Source organism: Elgaria multicarinata, chromosome 7, assembly GCF_023053635.1.
Source record: "Elgaria multicarinata webbii isolate HBS135686 ecotype San Diego chromosome 7, rElgMul1.1.pri, whole genome shotgun sequence".
Classification (NCBI taxonomy): Eukaryota; Metazoa; Chordata; class Lepidosauria; order Squamata; family Anguidae; genus Elgaria; species Elgaria multicarinata.
Window position 1 is genome coordinate 71,335,659 of NC_086177.1, and position 18,901 is coordinate 71,354,559.

An 18,901-nucleotide genomic window follows, 5' to 3' on the forward strand; every position below is an offset into this window, starting at 1 on the left:
GGGAAAATTTAGGCAGGAAAGACAGCTTGAGCCCGTGGTTTACAAAGTCTCTGTACAGAAGAGGGTAAGGAAAGGAAATCTCATGAGAAAAAGATGTGGCATTGATGTTAGGTGGTTACTAAATGATAGAGGCACACAAGGAAAGTAGCCAGAGGATGGGATAATTGAGCTGCTTGTGAGGTTGTAATGAAGATTATTGTACAATTCTGCTTATAGTTTAAAATGTGTAATTCTTGGAACATGGAACAGTGTTCCAGAAGTAGTAGGCTCATTTCCACAGTTGTTCAAAGGTTATATTAAAAATAGATTTTCCCACTCTTTACCCTAAGTATAGAGAAAAGAAAAGGAGTGAGATGTAGGAAAGAATTCACTCTTACACTTTTTCACAAATTGGTTGGATAAGGAAATTCCCAGTTATAAATGAACAGTTTTTTTGTTTGTATAAAGAAACAGGATTGGGATATGGAGTAACATCTGTGAGTTTTGAATGTTGAAATCTCACTCACTAGAAGTTCGTATTTTACTATTGTCTAATTTAAGCCTTCTCCAGATGGTTCTTGCACTTCTCAATTTTTTCCCCTTGCAAGTATGTGAAATAGAGATGTCTAAAAATGAAACAGGAGTTCTTACAGAGAGAAGAACTGTGCAGCTCTGTTAGAAGTATGCTGGAACATACCAGTGCTTGATAGGTGATGGTGCAGAACTGGGATGAAGTAAAACTGTAAAAACACACACAAATTGAATAGGTGATCCAAATATTTGGATATCAGTTTGCAGCTGCATTTTTGAGAAGTTTTAATTTTTTTCTCTGTGTGATATTCAAAGATGAGCACTGATATAACAAATCAAAACCTAATTTTATTACATTGACGCATTGAAAATCCATGTGAAATGCATGAGATGGTTGTTTTTCCTTAAGCAAAATTAAACAAAACAAATTTGTGAAAACACAGTGAATTCAGATTACCTTTCTTAAATTACTTTGCATGTATGTTGGAGCTGAAGGTAAGACCTTTTAATGCTAGGAAATCATAGTGACCATCTTAAATGTCCTTTTCCTCCCTCCCCTTCCCCACTGTTCCCCAATATTTTCTCTCCTCAACTTGTGTGTATGTTTGTGTGTGAGAGATTTTCCCAGAATAAATTTTAAGCTACTGTATTCCTCTTGACTAATAAACAACCACCTATGGTTGCTCTGACCTCAAATGTATCGCTGGGATTTCTGCTTGCAGAGTGAAATTGGGAATTTAAGATGTGTTATATCCATTCTTGCTACTAGTAGGACAAAGTAGATTATAACATCTCTTTAGGTCTTGTTTAACATTAAGGGTGGAATCCAAAGGGCGCTTATGCCGCCGCCGATTCTCTTGTGCAAGCAGGACTCACCACTTGTGCAACAGAGATGTAGTGTTTCCCAGAGGAAGCCCTGAAATAAGCAGAAATGCTTGTAGTTCTGTGGGGACTGGTTGGCCGAGCTCCCTTGTGCGATCTCCGCTGACCTGCCCCTTTCCAGAAACAATAGTTTTCACTCATTTCTGGTTGCCTCAGAAGCACTAAATCATCCTTCCAAAGTGGTGGGTGCCTCTTGCAGACAGGAAACTCACAGAGGTGTGAGCGCACGGTTGGACTCTGCGCTAAGAAGGAACAGACAGCTACATTTATTCTGACTCCTGTTTAAGTCGCAGGTTGTCAGGTTTGACTGCAATGCATCTCTAAGAGCATTTAGAAAACTTACTGCTCTTCTCATATAAAAGTAGAAACATTAAGTAAATTATTGGAGTTTTACTTGCTTTGTGGCATGTTCTGAGAGCCCCATTACTTAACAGCATAAACAAAAAGAATCAAATGTTACGCTGTTGCAAAAGTTGGTAATGCCAAGCAAAATTATTAGGGGTGTGCAAAGTGGGTCGTCTCCACCTCGAAATTCGATCTGTAGCTCCGTAGAGGTGTTTCTCTGCCTTGATTTCCCAAGCGGGTCCCTCTCTCCACCTCGTTGAATTACCTGTTGAAGAACCATTCCGTTTTTGGGTAACTGGTACATTCTCATCAATGGGAATTAACAGAAATGCTTACTGTCAGTGTTTCCCATGCCTCATGATGGGATGTTATCAAAGTGTGCTTTATTAATTGTGTACTGCTTGTGTGCTCTGCACAACCCTAAAACACACAAACGTATAAGTACAAGAAGAAGATATTGTAACTTTGAAGCCAAATGCTGCTGGAAAGACTCAAATTTGAGGAAGGAGCGCTATATCACATCAAGCAGTTAAGGGGAAATAATCACGCAATCTAGCCCTGCAAGGCGAGACGGGCAGGCACATTGGAGGAAAAAGCTTTAACAGAACAGGCAGGCACATGCTGGGGGTGGAACAGGTGAAACACTTCCCTCCCTCTCCCTCTCTCTCTCTCTCTTTCCTTTAAATCTCACTTTGCAAACAAACAATCTCCTTTGCACTGTGTGTGCAAAGATAAAATAATATCTCTCTGACCAAAATGAATGCTGCAAGACCAAGAATAGCAATGAGCACATGGAATCAAGGACCGTGAGACAATTCCCTCCCCCAAACACTGCAATTGGAGGAGAACAGAACATGGTCACAGACAGCACTGTGGCAATTCCTAATTGGTTATGCACAGATGTCAATAATATCAGTTATCAAAACTCCCACCCCATCACCCCCTGTTCCTTATTGGGAGGTTTTCAATTAGACCCACCAAACACACACACAATGGTTGAATAATTTTGGAGATGTTAGAAGCACCGATTGGGGCGCGTCTCTGCTCTGACATTAACTGATGAGTTTAGAAGTGGCCAATCTTCTCTCTGGAAGTTCGAATGCTCTGCAGATGTTTGTGGTTACCAGATAATTCCGGGGCAGAGTGCATTCCCCTAAAAATTATAGCTTGTAAGTGCATGTCTGTTTTAAATGCTGTGCCAACGTACTATGATTCTGGTTGTAGAGAACAGAGTAGACACATATTCATAGGAAATGTTTAGTTTTTATATATCCATCTGTAGAGCTAGTCTGTTTTAACTTTGCATTTTCATTGGTTGAAATTGAGTGGAACTGCCTCAGAAAAATAGTAATTTGTATCAGTTTTTGCTGTGTGTAAACTTTGGGTAAAGAATGATGTTTTGGGGGTGTTGCAACTACTATTACTATTTCAATTATTTATATCCCATGTTTCATGAAAAATGTTATTCCAAGGGGGCTTACAAGTAAGATAGCAGTACATTAATAAAAATAGTTAAAATAAAAATTTATATAAACAATACTAACAACAGATCATAAAGATCTGTCCCACAGGGCAGATGATAATAGAAAGGGGAATGCATGGGATGGGGGGAGTAGATAATATATAATACTTGGTATAGAGGTCTTTTAATGAAGATATTTGCAGATTTCATTTTTGAAGGAAGCAGTTGTTGGAGATGGAGTATTTTGGTCTCTAGCTGTATTGGAGCCAACATTTCAACAACTAATAATTTTTAATTTATTTAGACTACTTCAGTTTTAACTATAGTGGATTGGTTTGGCTGCTTTCTGTAGGCTTTCCATCTGTTCTAGTGCTGAACTGACTTTGTCCTCATAGGACTGCAGGGAAAATGGTTTGCTATCCCAGTCCCTTGTACTGGGAAACTATCCAGTGTATATCTGCAGAAGATCTGTGCAGCAGTACTCGAGAGAATGTTTATTTGAAGTTATTTGATCAGAGAAATGTATTTTTTTTATTCTGTTTGAGATATATAGCCAAAGCTCACAGGGTGTCATGCATAATAAAAACAAATACAATAAAGCCAACAATATAACACACAACAAAAAGAATGTAAGAGAATTTTAAAACAACAATAGCTTAAAATTTTAAAAGGGAGCAGTTAAAACTTGGTAAAGAAAATATTTGAGAAGCAGTATTAAACATTAACAAGAAGACAAATAGCAGCTAATTTTTTTAAAAAAGACCTCAGAGACTGAAAAAGGTCTTTGCTTCGTGCCAAAACGTTAACAAAGTAGGCACCAGAAGAACCTCTTTAGGGAAGGCGTTCTACAATTTGGGGCCACCACAGAAAAGGCCAGTTAATCCACCAAGTATCAAACATTCTAATACACATAACTATAAACAATTGACCCTGTTTACATGTAACAACAACTCATCAAGTGGGGAAAGAGTGAGCTGCACCTCTTCTGCTTTTACTCAGCAATCCATGTTTGGCTCCTTTGTAGGTCACTGAGCGTGACTGCTGGGTGTTCAGGGACTAAACAACCCATTGGTTAACTCCTGCAGGCAGCATGCCCAGCCATCAGTTTTTAAAAAGATGGATGGTTGTTAGTGTGAAGATGGCCAGTGTGTACTCTTCTGAATTACATCGTTTTTACTGGCAATCTTAAAGATAGCAATAATCCAGTTCTACCACTTTCTCTCACACTACCCTCTAGCTTACGGCCTTGGAAAGTGATTCTACCCAGTAGGTGTATTCCCCAAATTTTATTTTATGCAATATTTTCCAATTCACATTCTTTCTGGATATTCTTGTAAATACATGGATTGCCTGGAGTTTGGCTGCTATTGGTTTTCTGTATTCTATGATATCTGTAGTGTAGTGTTGCTGCTTGTCTAATGTTACGTTCTGATTTTAAAAAAATTGATTTCCATCAAAGGACTAAAAAGTTATACACATATCACTTCTAAAATGTTTCTAATCTTAGTTGCATTTCAGTTTCAGTGCAAAACGGTTCGATTCATCAAAAGGATGCAGTAAACGATGATGATTTTGAGCCATATCTAAGTAGCCAGACAAATCAGGTGAGTATTTATAAGAATATTGCATATATTTTATGCAAGTTAGAGTCCATATTTTAGTTAAAGCATTAGGTTAATAGCTTAAGCATTGTATTACCAAACCAGTGCATGTTTTGAAAGTATTCAATGTCAGTTACTGGTAAACCTGCTATATTGGATATGTATGTGTGTATATGTATGTATATGTGAGTTATATACTCACAAATACCTTGAAGGAATTCCTCTGCTTAGGTTCTAAATGAGTGAAATTATATTTTGTAATAAATATTTTTGTTGCATGTGCACAGGACTGGGTGAAAATTTTTGGCTTAGATGAAAATAGTCTTAGATTCACTCCTTTTTCAAGCAAGAGATGCAGCATATTTTAGAGCTGTGCATCAATCTCTGCATCTTAAACTTTGGGATGAAGGCATATTTTGTGTTAATCCTATATTAAGGAATGTGATTGGATTAGATTTTTTTGTAGTAGGAAATGAAAGTGATAGGAAAATCCTTTGAAGTTTTTGTTAGTCTTTGCCCATGGTAGTATCCAGAGCAGACTAACTCCTCTGTTCTCAGTTTGTACACTACATGCTACCAATGCCGCTGTTCCTCCACAGTTACTGCTAGGCAAGGTGATCCAGGGACAATCAAGGAGATTCTAGGGGTGAAATTTCAATAATCAATATTTCCACAATGGGCAGTATCTAGATTCTGTACCAGATAATATTGCCACAAATGGATAACAATTAACAGGGTCTTCAGTTTTTGGCTGTACTTAATAGCCAAGTTAAAATTGTGGCCATCAAGCTGTTTGCCTCTCCTAGTTTGGGCTGATGATTGGTGGGGCAGCATCAGCCAGTGAAGCTCCTCAATCCCTCTTTCTTACTGGAAAGGGTGTTGGGAATGTCCCAGCTTTGGCTGCTGCTGCTGCTGCATGGAGGTGCTAGGTGCCTCTATGCAGCAACACAGCAGTGAGCCTGCTGATTTGGTACCCCATGTTAGTGGTACCGCGGCCATTTTGGCCACACAGTTGCCAAACTAGGCTTCCTCCCAAATTTGGAGTGGGGCTGCTGAAACTTGTGCAGCTGCTGTCCACCTCTGCAGCTTCAGGTTTTGGATGAAGGCTGGTTGCTTATCATGGTTGCCTGAGAGTGTTGGGTCATTGGCAATCAAGACAAGCAACATTGCCAACACTTGGCTATTGACAACAGAAACAAGAATTTAGCGTTACTTGAATTCTTTGAGATTATCAGCAGAAGCAAATCTGAGGAATACATTTGATTGCCTAGTAGAATTTATTGAACCATAAGCTGCCAGTAGATTCAGTAAATCCCTAATAGAACTAAGGCTTGTGATACCATTGGTTAACAAATTTATTGTGTCATAAGCTTTTGCACATTAGAGCTTCTTTCACTGGGTGCCTGAAGTCTTAAGACTTATTTCTTACTTGCTAATTGCAAATTAAAGTGCTGAATAGAGATGTGAAGGCCTGGAAAAAATCGGAAAAATTTGGGGGGGGGGGGGGCGGAATGGTTTTCCTTGGTTTTTTCCAAAGCCTTTTTTTGTTTTTTTCCTGAAAAATTGGAAAAATCTAAAAAAAATGAAGAAACAACGGATGATGGGATGTTTTATTTTAGCATGTTGAATAAAATGTTTAAGACAAGGTGTTCAGATATTTACTTCTCCAAATGATTTCTAAAAACTATGTACAGTATTAGATTATTACAATTTCTGTGCACCAAGGACAAGCAAGTCCTAGGTTGCAAACTGTGACTACAACTCTCAAATGCAAGAGCAAAATGCATTTCTGCCTCTAGGGGGCACTGCCACTGAAGCAGACACTGAAACTAATAATGATAGCTATAGGTCAGAAAATAAGTCTGATTAAATTTCATGCATATTCATTGAATCTTTGTCCCCCCTTTTCCTCAGTTCTTTTTATGGGAATAGGGGCTTTATGTCTTGACACTAATTTTCTTTGTTACTAATGTTGGTGGTTTCTTTTGTTGTTGTTTTTAATTGTTTTTTGCCTGCTCCTCATAAACTGGCAGAACCAAAGAGATTCCTTACAGTTCAGGTGTTCCTAGCAGTTCAGGAGCTTGTAGCTCCATTTGATACCATTTTTTAAAATAAAAATAAAAAGTAAATTAAATTTGTAATAATTGTTTGAATACACTTTTATTATTATTATAATTTATTTATATAGCACCATCAATGCACATGGTGCTGTACAGAGTATAACAGTAAATAGCAAGGCCCTGCCGCATAGGCTTACATTCTAATAAAATCATAGTAAAGCACTAAGGAGGGGAAGAGAATGGAAACAGGCACTGGGTAGGGTAAACAGGCACAGGGTAGGGTAAAACTAACACTATACTTTTAATGTACCAAATGTAATAATTTTATGCCAAACTAACTGGGACATCATTACATTTTATGTTCCTAAAGTAACAAAGTGACTTTCAATCTGTAAAAAGTGCTAATATTGCATTATTTCATTTTTTCTGAAAATTTCCATTTCCCCCCCCCCAAAAAAAACCCCTGAGAAACAACCCCCCCCCCACTTTCCCCCCCCATGGCTTCAAAATTTCCAGAAATTTTACATCTCTAGTGCTGAACAGAAGTGATTTTTCCCAAGAACTTGGGATTTGTTTCTAAGACTGATTTGAGGTTGGCTAAATTAAGGCATTGCTGCTTGTGCATAGAGAGGGCTGGTGCTTTTTTTTTTTTTAAGTTTATATGTTATCCTTCAGATCTTCCAGTCTTACAAAAACAAGAAGAAATACAGAAATCTGATTCCACTGTTCCTGAGGCTTTATATCATTAGCTTTGGGGGCAGAGGCTTGGGTGGGGGGGTGGGGGAATGAAGCAAGGGAAGAAAAGGTGGAAATCATGTTTCTTAGGATCCAGCCTTTGGTTAGCTAGTTGGTTTCCTACTCCCTTTATGAATTCTTAAATGAGCTTACTTTCCATCAAGGTTCTTCCATCTTCCAACCAAGAGAATCTTTGTTTGCAGGAGGTGCACATTAAGAGGTGTATAGGGAATATTGTTTTTTAAAAATGGAAAACTGAAGGTTCTTCAGTGCAAGACAGTAACATTTGTATCATGTGTGCTGTGATAGGAAAGGCACAGTTTGTTATGCGTTTCTGTACAGTTGGTAGCCGTTTTGTGTTCCCATATTTGCCCTGGAGAATAAGATAAAAATTAGGTTTAAAGTGTTCTCTTTTATTGGGCCAGTAGAATTGCCTTGCATTTCATCACCTGTCAAGCAGGTATTTTCCTAGATCCAACACTTGTCACCCTGTGATCCACAGAAAGTTTCAGTTAGGTTAGATGGTAAATCTACTATGTTTGTATGCCATGGTGGCATAATTTTATGCAGACTTGGGAGTTTATTTATTTATTGCATTTCTATACTGCCCAATAGCCAAAGCTCTCTGGGCGGTTTACATTAATGTCTGCCATACAAGTTTTGGCATGCCTAAAACAGGTAGTATTTTTTCTATTTTGTATTTCTTATTAGTGAGTAAATATTGGTGGTGATAAGATTCAGATGAAACAGGCCAACACTGAACAACGTTGGCCAGGCTACTGGACAATAAAACCATTCTTTGAGACTGAATAAACAGAGGAAGGTAGGTAAATTAGGAGGCTACCACCATGATGGGCCAAATACATTTGCAAAAAAATACACAAAACTATTCTGCTTGCTCATGCTAGTCACTTGTGACACATGGATAGCCTGAAAGGAGCAGAAGGAAACCAGTCTTTTCTATTTTATAAAAGCCTCCTTGTTAAACATTTAGTTGCACTGTAGGTCAGAGCCAAACTGCTCAAGAGAATGTTATTAATCCATGTACACAGTGGGCAAATAATACTGTCAGCACTGACTACATGTTTGGAGTAGGAGGGAGGAAATCCGGAGAGAGGACAGGAAGCTATTTACAGAGGAATAAGAGATAAAATGACAACTACAGTACTCATAAATAGCTGGGAGTTCATCACAGAGGAAAAATATAAATGAACCTCCTGATCTTAATTGCTCAGAAAATTTTTATTATTAAAATTATGCAATCTTAATTAAAATCCAGTCTTTACCGAATCAACTATTACTTTAACCATGTATGTTGGCTTTATGATAGCAATTAGTTTGCTCTCTTGGATCTTTTCACTTGACCAGTTCTTTGTTTATAAAATTAATTTTGAGAAATGAAAAATGTTATTAAACGTAGATGTATAGGCAAATTAACAGAATAGACGTAGCACTAAAATCTGATTCTTATGCTGATTTTTGTTTTTCTGCAGAGTAATAGCTATCCACCAATGTCAGACCCATACATGCCTAGTTATTATGCTCCATCCATTGGATTTCCATACTCGCTGGGCGAAGCGGCATGGTCCACAGCAGGAGATCCTCCAATGCCATACTTGACAACTTACGGACAGATGAGCAATGGTGAACACCACTACATCCCTGACGGTGTATTTAGTCAACCTGGGGCTTTAGGAAACACTCCTCCATTCCTTGGTCAGCATGGATTTAATTTTTTTCCTGGGAATGCAGATTTCTCTACATGGGGGACAAGTGGATCTCAGGGGCAATCAACTCAAAGCTCTGCTTATAGCAGCAGCTACGGCTACCCACCTAGCTCTCTTGGTAGAGCAATAGCCGATGGACAGGCTGGATTTGGAAATGATACTTTGAGCAAGGTGCCTGGTATTAGCAGCATCGAACAAGGCATGACTGGACTGAAAATTGGTGGTGATATGACAGTTGCGGTAACAAAAACTGTTGGTTCAGCTCTGAGCAGCGCAGGTATGACAAGCATTGCAGCCAATAGTGTGCCTGCCGTTAGCAGTTCAGCACCTAAACCAACCTCATGGGCTGCCATTGCTAGAAAGCCTGCGAAGCCTCAGCCAAAACTTAAGCCTAAAGGCAATGTGGGAATTGGGGGCCCTGCTGTCCCACCACCCCCTATAAAACACAACATGAATATTGGAACTTGGGATGACAAAGGGTCTGTGGTAAAAGCTCCCCCAACCCAACCAGTATTGCCTCCTCAAACTATAATTCAGCAGCCTCAGCCATTAATTCAGCCACCTCCCATGGTGCAAAGCCAACTGCCTCAGCAGCAGCCACAGCCGCAGCAGCCACAAGGACCTCAGCAACAGGCTCCGCCTCATCAGCTGCAGCAGCAGCTGCAGAATCGCTGGGTGGCTCCTCGCAATAGGGGTGTAGGCTTCAATCAGAGCAATGGAGCTAGCAATGAAAACTATGGTATAGGTGTTATACCAGTTAGCTCTTCACCTTCTGGTGTAGAAATACACCCAGTATTGGAGAAACTAAAGGCCATAAATAACTATAATCCCAAAGACTTTGATTGGAACCTGAAGAATGGTCGTGTGTTTATAATCAAAAGCTATTCAGAGGATGATATACATCGTTCGATTAAATATTCTATCTGGTGTAGTACTGAACATGGTAATAAGCGCTTGGATGCTGCATACCGTTCACTGAATGGAAAAGGCCCACTCTATTTACTTTTCAGCGTGAATGGCAGTGGACACTTCTGTGGAGTGGCTGAGATGAAGTCTGTAGTGGACTACAACGCATATGCTGGAGTCTGGTCTCAGGATAAATGGAAGGGGAAGTTTGATGTTAAATGGATCTTTGTTAAAGACGTTCCGAACAACCAGCTGCGGCACATTCGCTTGGAAAACAATGACAACAAACCAGTTACCAATTCGAGGGACACTCAAGAAGTACCCCTAGAAAAAGCCAAGCAAGTGCTTAAAATAATTGCTACTTTCAAGCATACCACCTCAATCTTTGATGACTTTGCACATTATGAAAAGCGTCAAGAGGAGGAGGAAGCCATGCGTAGGGTAAGAACTCAATGGGATAATAAACTTTTTAAAAATGGAACTCAACTTGATCTTTTTTCTACTAGTAATATTTAAAATGCATGGGTAACCCACAGGCTGAATGGGCTCCCCTGGCTGTTTTGTGGCACCTAGCAAATTTGCGCCAGCACCTATAAAAAGCAGTGGTTTTTCTTTAAACCAAGATTCACTCCCCGTGTACATCTTGTTGAGAAGCAAAATCATACTTCCAGGAGCACAGTTTTGTTCCCCAACATGGAACATGCTCCCTGTGTGCCTTGTATTAAAGAAAATCACTCCTTTTCTGCCAATGACAAAATTGGAGGAATAGTGGCGAGAACTGCAGTGTCAGAAGGTTCTGGGGGTGGGATGGATGAAACTGGCCCTCCAGACTTGGGGGAGTTGATCACCTCTGATTTAAAGCAGCAAGTAATTCAAACCAGATTTGATGTTTTAAAAGCTATGGGTTTGAATATACTAGGCAACACAGTTTTAACCATTTCCTATTGTTAGTATACTTACAGTTTTACATTAGTCTTCAATTATTTTAATATAAGGCCAAATAGTTGATTTTTTTTGGCGAAAGACTGATTATTTTAATAACTTCAGTTGCAAATTGCATTATCCTTAAATCAGTTTACATTGCTTTGTTTTCTTTTGTGATGTTGAAGTAGAGTTTCGGTGTGTTGGTGTTCAAAATGTTTGAGCAATCTAAATGGATATCAGGGTTGTGCCCATGAAAAATATCCTCCTGAGGACTTGCCTTATTGGCTTAGATATGGGGGTCACTTTGGCTTGTAGGCTTGGATTGGCATCATGCTTTGTCTCAAATCCGAGGCGGAGGCTCCCCTTGTTTTTCAAAGCCTCTGATGTCTTCCCCATTGACTCTAATGGGAAAAGAACCTGGGTAAAATTTGCAGGCGTATTAGCAACCCCTGAGGAGATTAAGCCTGCCAAATGTGTATTTGAAGAATTTTTAAAAACAGGTGGGTAGCCTTTTTTCCATCGGGCCAATGACCCATCAAAAATAAATACATTGGGAGCCAGCCTGCCTCCCTCCCTTCTTCTCCTCTGGTCTCCGCTTTTTCTCCCGCAGCTCACACCAAGGGCTCGCTGTTTCTCAGCTGCCAAAATCAGCCAACTCATAGTTCTACATCTCATCTCTTGTTAGAAGTAGATGTCCATGGCCGTTTCTACACCTGCCTTTTTTTTAAGAGATCGTCCCGGGATCATCCCTGTGCATGCAAATGACACACAGGGGATCCCAGGAGCAGGCAGGGACGATTCCTCCATTTTCCTGGGATAATCGTTAGGTGTAGAAAGGGCCCATGTAAGGCATCAGAAACATCTGTTTGCTTGGAAAGCTGGGTAGTGAGTAAAAGTCTATATCTCTATTCTTTGTGCGTTGAGTTGACTGCGTTACTTAACAAACACAGACACAATATTTATAGTACTGTAATGCTCTTGGAGTCAGAGACCCCTATTCTGACAGAAAGGGGATCTGAATCCTTCTTGTTCTTTTTTCCAGAGTTGAGAGGCCCAGCTCATCACTGTGGCTTTATTTTAAGAATGGTTATTTTGAGGGATACAGGAAGAGAAGGCAGCAAAGGTGGCAAGATCAATTTTCCTCTTCCCAATGAAGCTTGTGGCTCCTTATTATAAGCTGCTGGCATCCGCCATACCTGGAAGAAGGTAATGCCCCACCTTGGACCAAGCAGCCAGTGAGAAAGTGCTGGAGGAGCTGAATAGGGCAGAGCCATAGATAGTGCACTTATCCTCTGACACAGCCAGGATGCCATGCAGGCATATCTGTTCTACACAGGACATTGGTGTGAGCCTGTGGGGGCAGGAGCATTCAGCACTGGTGGGATGCAGACAGTTGGGCATCCCTCTTCAGTTGCTGCAGCAGCTGCCAGAAGACAGGCACAGTCAACTGAACAGAGGAAAATAACTGAAAACAGTGTCTGATGTGTTCCTTATGCTTCCCTCCCCAGAGCACTGAGATAAGGGAAAAGTAGAGTCCTGGTAAAATAATTACCTGATTGAAAGCTAGAGTTTGTCAGTCACAAAATTGCACCCTCCTTCTCTGCTTCCTTCTCCTCCACCCTCTACCCACCCCATTCTTGGATAGTTTGGGGAAGGCTTTAGAAGTGTCACATTGGGCTAAACAGTAAAACCACTCTTCTGAGGTGCATCTGAAGGCTGTGTGCCAGCCCACCAAAACTTGAATGACCTTAGATTTCAAGGTGGTCCAAATATCTCCCAAGTGAAGTTATTTGCCTTGGATTCTGCTTCGTCTGAGATAATTTCACAATCCTAATTGACACATGGGTGCCCAAAAGTGTAAAACCTGGCAATCTTTGCTGCAACCTACCTCATCTCATTTCATTTTCACTTATAGTATTTCTCTCCCACCTCATGCTTTTCCAGTCTCGGAAGGTCCAGTCTTTTCCAGCCTCCCCCTTAATTCAGTACCTTGTTCAAGCTCTTATGCTGAGAATGGGCGTATCTGGGTTTCCATTTTTTCAGCAATTACCTTTTTGATCTTTTGAAACTCCCTCTTTCAAGCATGTGGTCATTTTCTAAGCATAAAATAGCGTTCAGCCTGCCCTTTATGCTACGGAGAATTTTTGAAGTTTGTACATTAAATTTTTTTTAAAGTGCTTAGCATATTGTAAGTGCTGTACAGATATTAAAAACTAAGATGGGCCCTGTCCATAGCCTGTCAAACTAACAAACAGTACAAATGGGAAAACGAATGGATAGGGAAAGGGGGGAAGTAAGTGTTGGAGCAACTGTACTTTCACTAGCCAATGGATGGGCTCAGGTTAGTCTCCTTGCCATAATGTTCTTCCTGAGTGTAGTTTCCCAGTGGCCTTTGGACTCCTGGTTAATGGCAGAGGCCAGAGTTTGCCCCCCTTCACCTCTGCAATCCCAGGTTAACTGGCAGTTGGAGCAGAGTGGCTAAAGAATTTCAAATACATGCTATGTACTAATGGTCCATTGAACCCGTTATTACCTGCAGGGATGGGCATATTGTAACCTCCAGATGTTCTGACCTGCAATTTCCATTAGACTTAGCCAGCATAGCCAGTGGGGAGAGTTGATAGTTGTAAGTGAAATCATCTGGAAGGTCACAAATTGCCAACCCTTGCAGTAATGAGTGTGTGAAGGCTAGTAAACTGAAGTTGAATCACAACAAGACAGAGATGCTGTGAATTGATGGTTCCCAGTTCCAGGAATTAGGGGACATATAAAACTTAATTGGCTACCTAAAAGAGCACCTCTCCCTGTATCATCTTGCTCATGCCTTGAGATCTGCTGGGGAAGTGCTTTCAGTTATATCATTATCAAGGGAAGTCCAGAATTCCAGAACTTGTAATAGGGCCTTCTTGGTGGTGGTACCCTGGCTGTGGAATACCCTCCCTCCCACAGAACATAGACATTTGTTAGTTTTTGATTTCCGGTGAAAACAATTATTTTCTGTCAGACCTTTTGATTAACAGTTAGACCAATGTACCAGGGAAGGATAGTTGTATTGAAGTTGACACTGATTGACTTGTGTGTTTAATATATTGTGACCACTCTAGAATTGTGTATGGTAAAGAGCGGGATATTTAAAACTTTGAAAATAAATAAATAAAAGTTATGTAATAGTCAGGTGGTCACTAAGGGAGAGAGTTCTGGGATGGGAGAAGCCGAATTCATTTGGTTTCAGCTGAGACGATGTGGTTAGCATCACAATGCTGCCTGTCTCCCCCTTTGATCCAGCCAGATGGAATATCTGCTGACATTTTGTATTTAAGATTTTTTGTACACTGAACAGGCTTCGAAGAATATACACAATTAATGGCTACTTACAAATGAAGACACTGAGTATGCATTGATAGCTTGCTGAGAATGAACAATGCTTGAGCCTTGTCCAGTTAACAGTGAACAATTAACTTTAGTTGAATAAATATACTAGCACTTGTAAATTCTTGTGCTCTTCAAATGGGAAGAGGAGTTAAAGTAAGGAAGTAGGGGTGGGCTCTCCTCTAGAATGAACAATATCCTAACTACTGTTTAGTGAATTTTGCAGTTGTAGGCCCCAATGTTGCTATTTGTAGGCTTGGTCTGTTCAGCACAAAGAACTTGTTATATCACAGGTAGCAGAACAGGCAGGCTGTTGGACATGCTTTACACAATAGGAGCTGTCTAGAGAAGAAATGAACAGTGCCATGTACCCAGCCAGAAATTCACAAGCATAGCAACTGGACATTCTGAAAAAGACTCCTAATTACACTTGCTTGTTATTAAGGAATTCAGAAGATGGAAGTGGGTGGGCAGAAGCTGTTCAGTTAATAACCAGAAATATATGTCTGAGAGAGTTCTGATTAACTGGACTTACATCGTATGCACATGTAAAAGTGAGTAATTGCTAGGTTGGGATTCACATTGAACAGCTAATTAACCTTGGTTAACAAGTGACATGAAATGTTCACTCTTGTCCTCAGCTGGAGTTGTGACTGCACCCTGGAGAGAATAAAAGCCAGAAGAAGAATAACCTCTTTGACAGAGTTATTTTTCTAGATTGAAACTGAATAAACAGTTTTGCATGAACCAAATTAGCTTTGTCGTATGTGAAGACAAGAAAAACCATGTCCTAACCATGGTCTATAAATCAAGCAGGGAAGTCTAGCAATGATGACAATATAACATCAGACTTTGGAACAACTTCTAATGTAAATGTTTGTGATTTGTGTTTTCTTTGCAATTGGTACCACAATTAAATGTGACTTACATCTGTATTTTCTGGACTTTGTTAATTTTTAAGATTCATCCAGTGGCACATCCTCATTGATGGTTATAAAGACAGCTTTATGTCTGTTTTGAACCACAGTCTGTTTAAGATGAAATTGGATTTAAACTAGTTTAATTAACTTAACTCCAATTTGACTGAAGGGGCAATCCTATGCATATTTCGACAGAAAAATGTGAAATTTGGAGCCAAAGGGGTATGGATTATGACCACAGGATGTCTAGCTTCACAGATCAGAATAAGGCATAGCGTGTCAGTTTAATCATGCAGTTCTCCAAATAAATTCATACTTAGAAGGTATTTGCTATCTGATTGTTGAGTCAGATACATAGTAAAGTGCCACCACGTTGCTATAAAATCTGTTGGCTCAACCTCACCCCAGGAAGCTTAACTTATTTTTTTACATTAGTTTGTTGTTCTACTTTAAAAAATCCAATAGTGGCTTCTGTAGGGTAGCCATATCTTTGATTTGAGTTTCATTTCAAGTAGTTGTGCTTGCTTTGATTGGAAATTACCAATATTCATACTTAATCATTGCGACTATTCTGAGATATCCATGGTGAATTCACAGGATTGCATTTGGAATTATTCTTGTGGATGTGGACACTTAAAAACAGTGGCCTGGTTTGCACATAGCACTTACCCTGGGTTTATTTGAACCAGGATATGGGGCTCTATCCAGGGTTTTTCTGGCAGATAATCATGGTTTGTTTTCTTAATCCCCAAATTGTTTGTTTCCCTTCTCCTTCACCTGCTACCTCCCTGTACACTGTACCCAAAATGCTTTTGTTGCTCTGTAGTGTAGAGCTGTTGGCTTTTTAATTGCTTTTGCCCACTGCCTCTGTAGCCTGGTGAAACACAACCTATGAATAATCCATTGTTCTGTAATCACACATATCAACCCATGGAATCAACAACCCAATGTTGACAACCCAGCCACAAACCATAGGTTCTCATTTTGGGTTGTTTATGGTTAACGTTCATTAGAACAGCTGCATTCACTACACGACAACCCAGAATTCGGTAATCCTTACCATGGGTTACCATTATATGTGAACTGTGCCAGTTCATTAGAACACATCATCAATCAAGTAGCTTAGAAAGTATTCTCTATTGTCCTAAGTAAAGTATTTTACAAATAAGCCTACCATTGATATAAACAAAAGCATTTCTGTTTATTTAAAAATGAAAATGACAAGGTTGTCAATAGAGCATATAAATGCTAATTAGTGGTGTTTCAGTCACACCTGTGCATACTTCATATTGTTTTTATGGCTCTAGGAATTAAAACACTTGTGCCAAGCTGCTCTGGAAACCCCTTGTCCCTATCCCAGATGCCTTCAGGGGTATTATACATTAATTGTGTTATTTATTCAGCATGTACACAGCTCATTGTTTTAGCCCTTTGTGCTCTAGACAGGGAGTCAAACTATTTATTTTCTTGCTTGTTTTGGTTTAAGCCAATAACTAGTTCAGTTCCATTTCATAAGCAGAGAAAAATATTTACATCATGATGCTGATTTGCATCTGCAGTGATCTGATTAATATTGAGTGATAATCTTAATTTCTGATGACTACGCATAAAAAAGCCTATGATATGTACCAAGGGTTTGCAAATTGTGGGAGGGAAATGGGGAACACAGAAATGCTACAGGTATTGACTTGATATTGAAAGATGCATGAATTTTGAGAACCTGAAAATGGTTAAAGACAGAGCAAATTCAGGGCCATCCCATTCCTTCTAACACTGAAAAAACATATTCAAACAATTAATAACCCATTTTTAAAGCAAATTTAAAGGTATGGGCAAAGTGGGCAAAATGGTTTGCACCATCCCCTTCCCCCCTAACCCCGATTTTAGACCACCCCCGATTCAGAGATCAATTTAAGTATAGACAATTTGCAGGTTGGGAAGAAAAAGGCTTTTTCCATATTCGTGATCTCTTTATACAAGGAAAAATCATATCAATGCAACAATTAGAGGCAAAACTGAGCCCACTCCCTTGTACCTGGCTCCAAAAAATGCAAATAGTCTCTTGCAAATGCTCTATATCAATTCCATAGCATTCCACGCTCGCTTACTATATTTGAGAAAGCTTGCCTGACTTATTCTAGAAAGGTTAAAGGGGGAGCTTCTGATATATATCACATGATGTTGAATTGTCAATTCCCAGATAAGGGAGGGTTAAAAATGATTTGGGAACATGATCTGTGCAGCAGTTTCACTGAAGGTGAGTGGAAAAGCTTATGGCAATCAGCACCCTATAAAACAATATCAGCAAAAGTTAAAGAGCTCACTCTGAAAATCACTCGCAGGTGGTATATCACCCCTGTTAGACTGCACCATATTAGTGGTAATATATCCCCGCTGTGTTGGCATGGTTGCTCAGTTCCTGGCACTTATATTCATCTTTGGTGGGAATGTCAACAGGTCAAAACTTTTTGGTCAAGGGTTTTCCAAACCATTACAAACATTATTCATGTTGAAGTAGAAACTGATCCAGCACTGGGTCTACTTTCTATTTTTAGGAATGCCAATAGAAACATTATTCCCAAAGCCTTGGTCACCCATTTACTGACTGCAGCCAGGTGGGAAATTGCCCAATTCTGGAAAAGCGACAGACCTTTTGACCATCAATGCTGGTTTGATAAGATTTGGAAACTAGCTTTAAATGATAAGTTGACACAACATAGCAGGTTAGCAAGAGGAGAAATAACATCAGACACTTGTGGAAAACTGGTTGGACTTTTTCACATTTATTAATATGAATCCTGGTGAACCTAGACCCCCAATGACTCAGGAATCCTTTTGTACCAAGTGCTTATTGAAGGAATGAACACCCATACTTTATAGTGGTGCTGTGGGAACATTTATATTGTTGTTGAGTGTTTTCTTTTACTCTGTGTGTTTATTGTATTTGTCCTTACTTGAAAATCAATAAAAATAATATTAAAAAAAAAAGACAGAGCAAATTGAGATGCTGTTAAACCAGAGTTTAGAAAGATGTCTGCTTAATACCCAGTTTCAAAAGCCCAAATGCTTGTTCTCCGCCAAACTATTTTTTTGTTAGCCTGTGTAGAATAATCCTTTTGCAGACATTAAATCTGCTCACCATGTGGTTCAGAGCTGGAAGTTACCATTAAGCAGCTGTTGGATTCACAATTCCTTTTAATTTAAATACATGTCCTTGTCTGTGATCAGTAATCTACCTCAAGGTTATGTATTTGATGATTTCTCAAGAAATGCGGCTTATAAATTCAGTTATGAAAACTGCATTGCATAATGGGAGAAATCCTAAAACTGCTAAAAGTATTTTCTGTTGGAAGAGGGAAAATTGACAATTATTTTGACCTGGTTTGGATGTCACACTGCAGCTCATCATTGTGGCTATAGACACCAAATTGCATATCCATACACACATACACAGGTGTGG

General features: G+C 39.5%; 1 protein-coding gene across 1 annotated transcript in view; it reads left to right on the top strand.

Moving 5' to 3' along the window:
* Positions 1 to 18,901, top strand: part of YTHDF3 (YTH N6-methyladenosine RNA binding protein F3) — a 28,575-nt gene that overhangs the window by 6,212 nt on the left and 3,462 nt on the right. The window contains exons 3-4 of the mRNA XM_063130778.1: positions 4,718 to 4,803; positions 9,089 to 10,669. Of these exons, the coding sequence (XP_062986848.1) occupies positions 4,718 to 4,803; positions 9,089 to 10,669 (1,667 nt within the window). The remainder of the gene's footprint in view (positions 1 to 4,717; positions 4,804 to 9,088; positions 10,670 to 18,901) is intronic.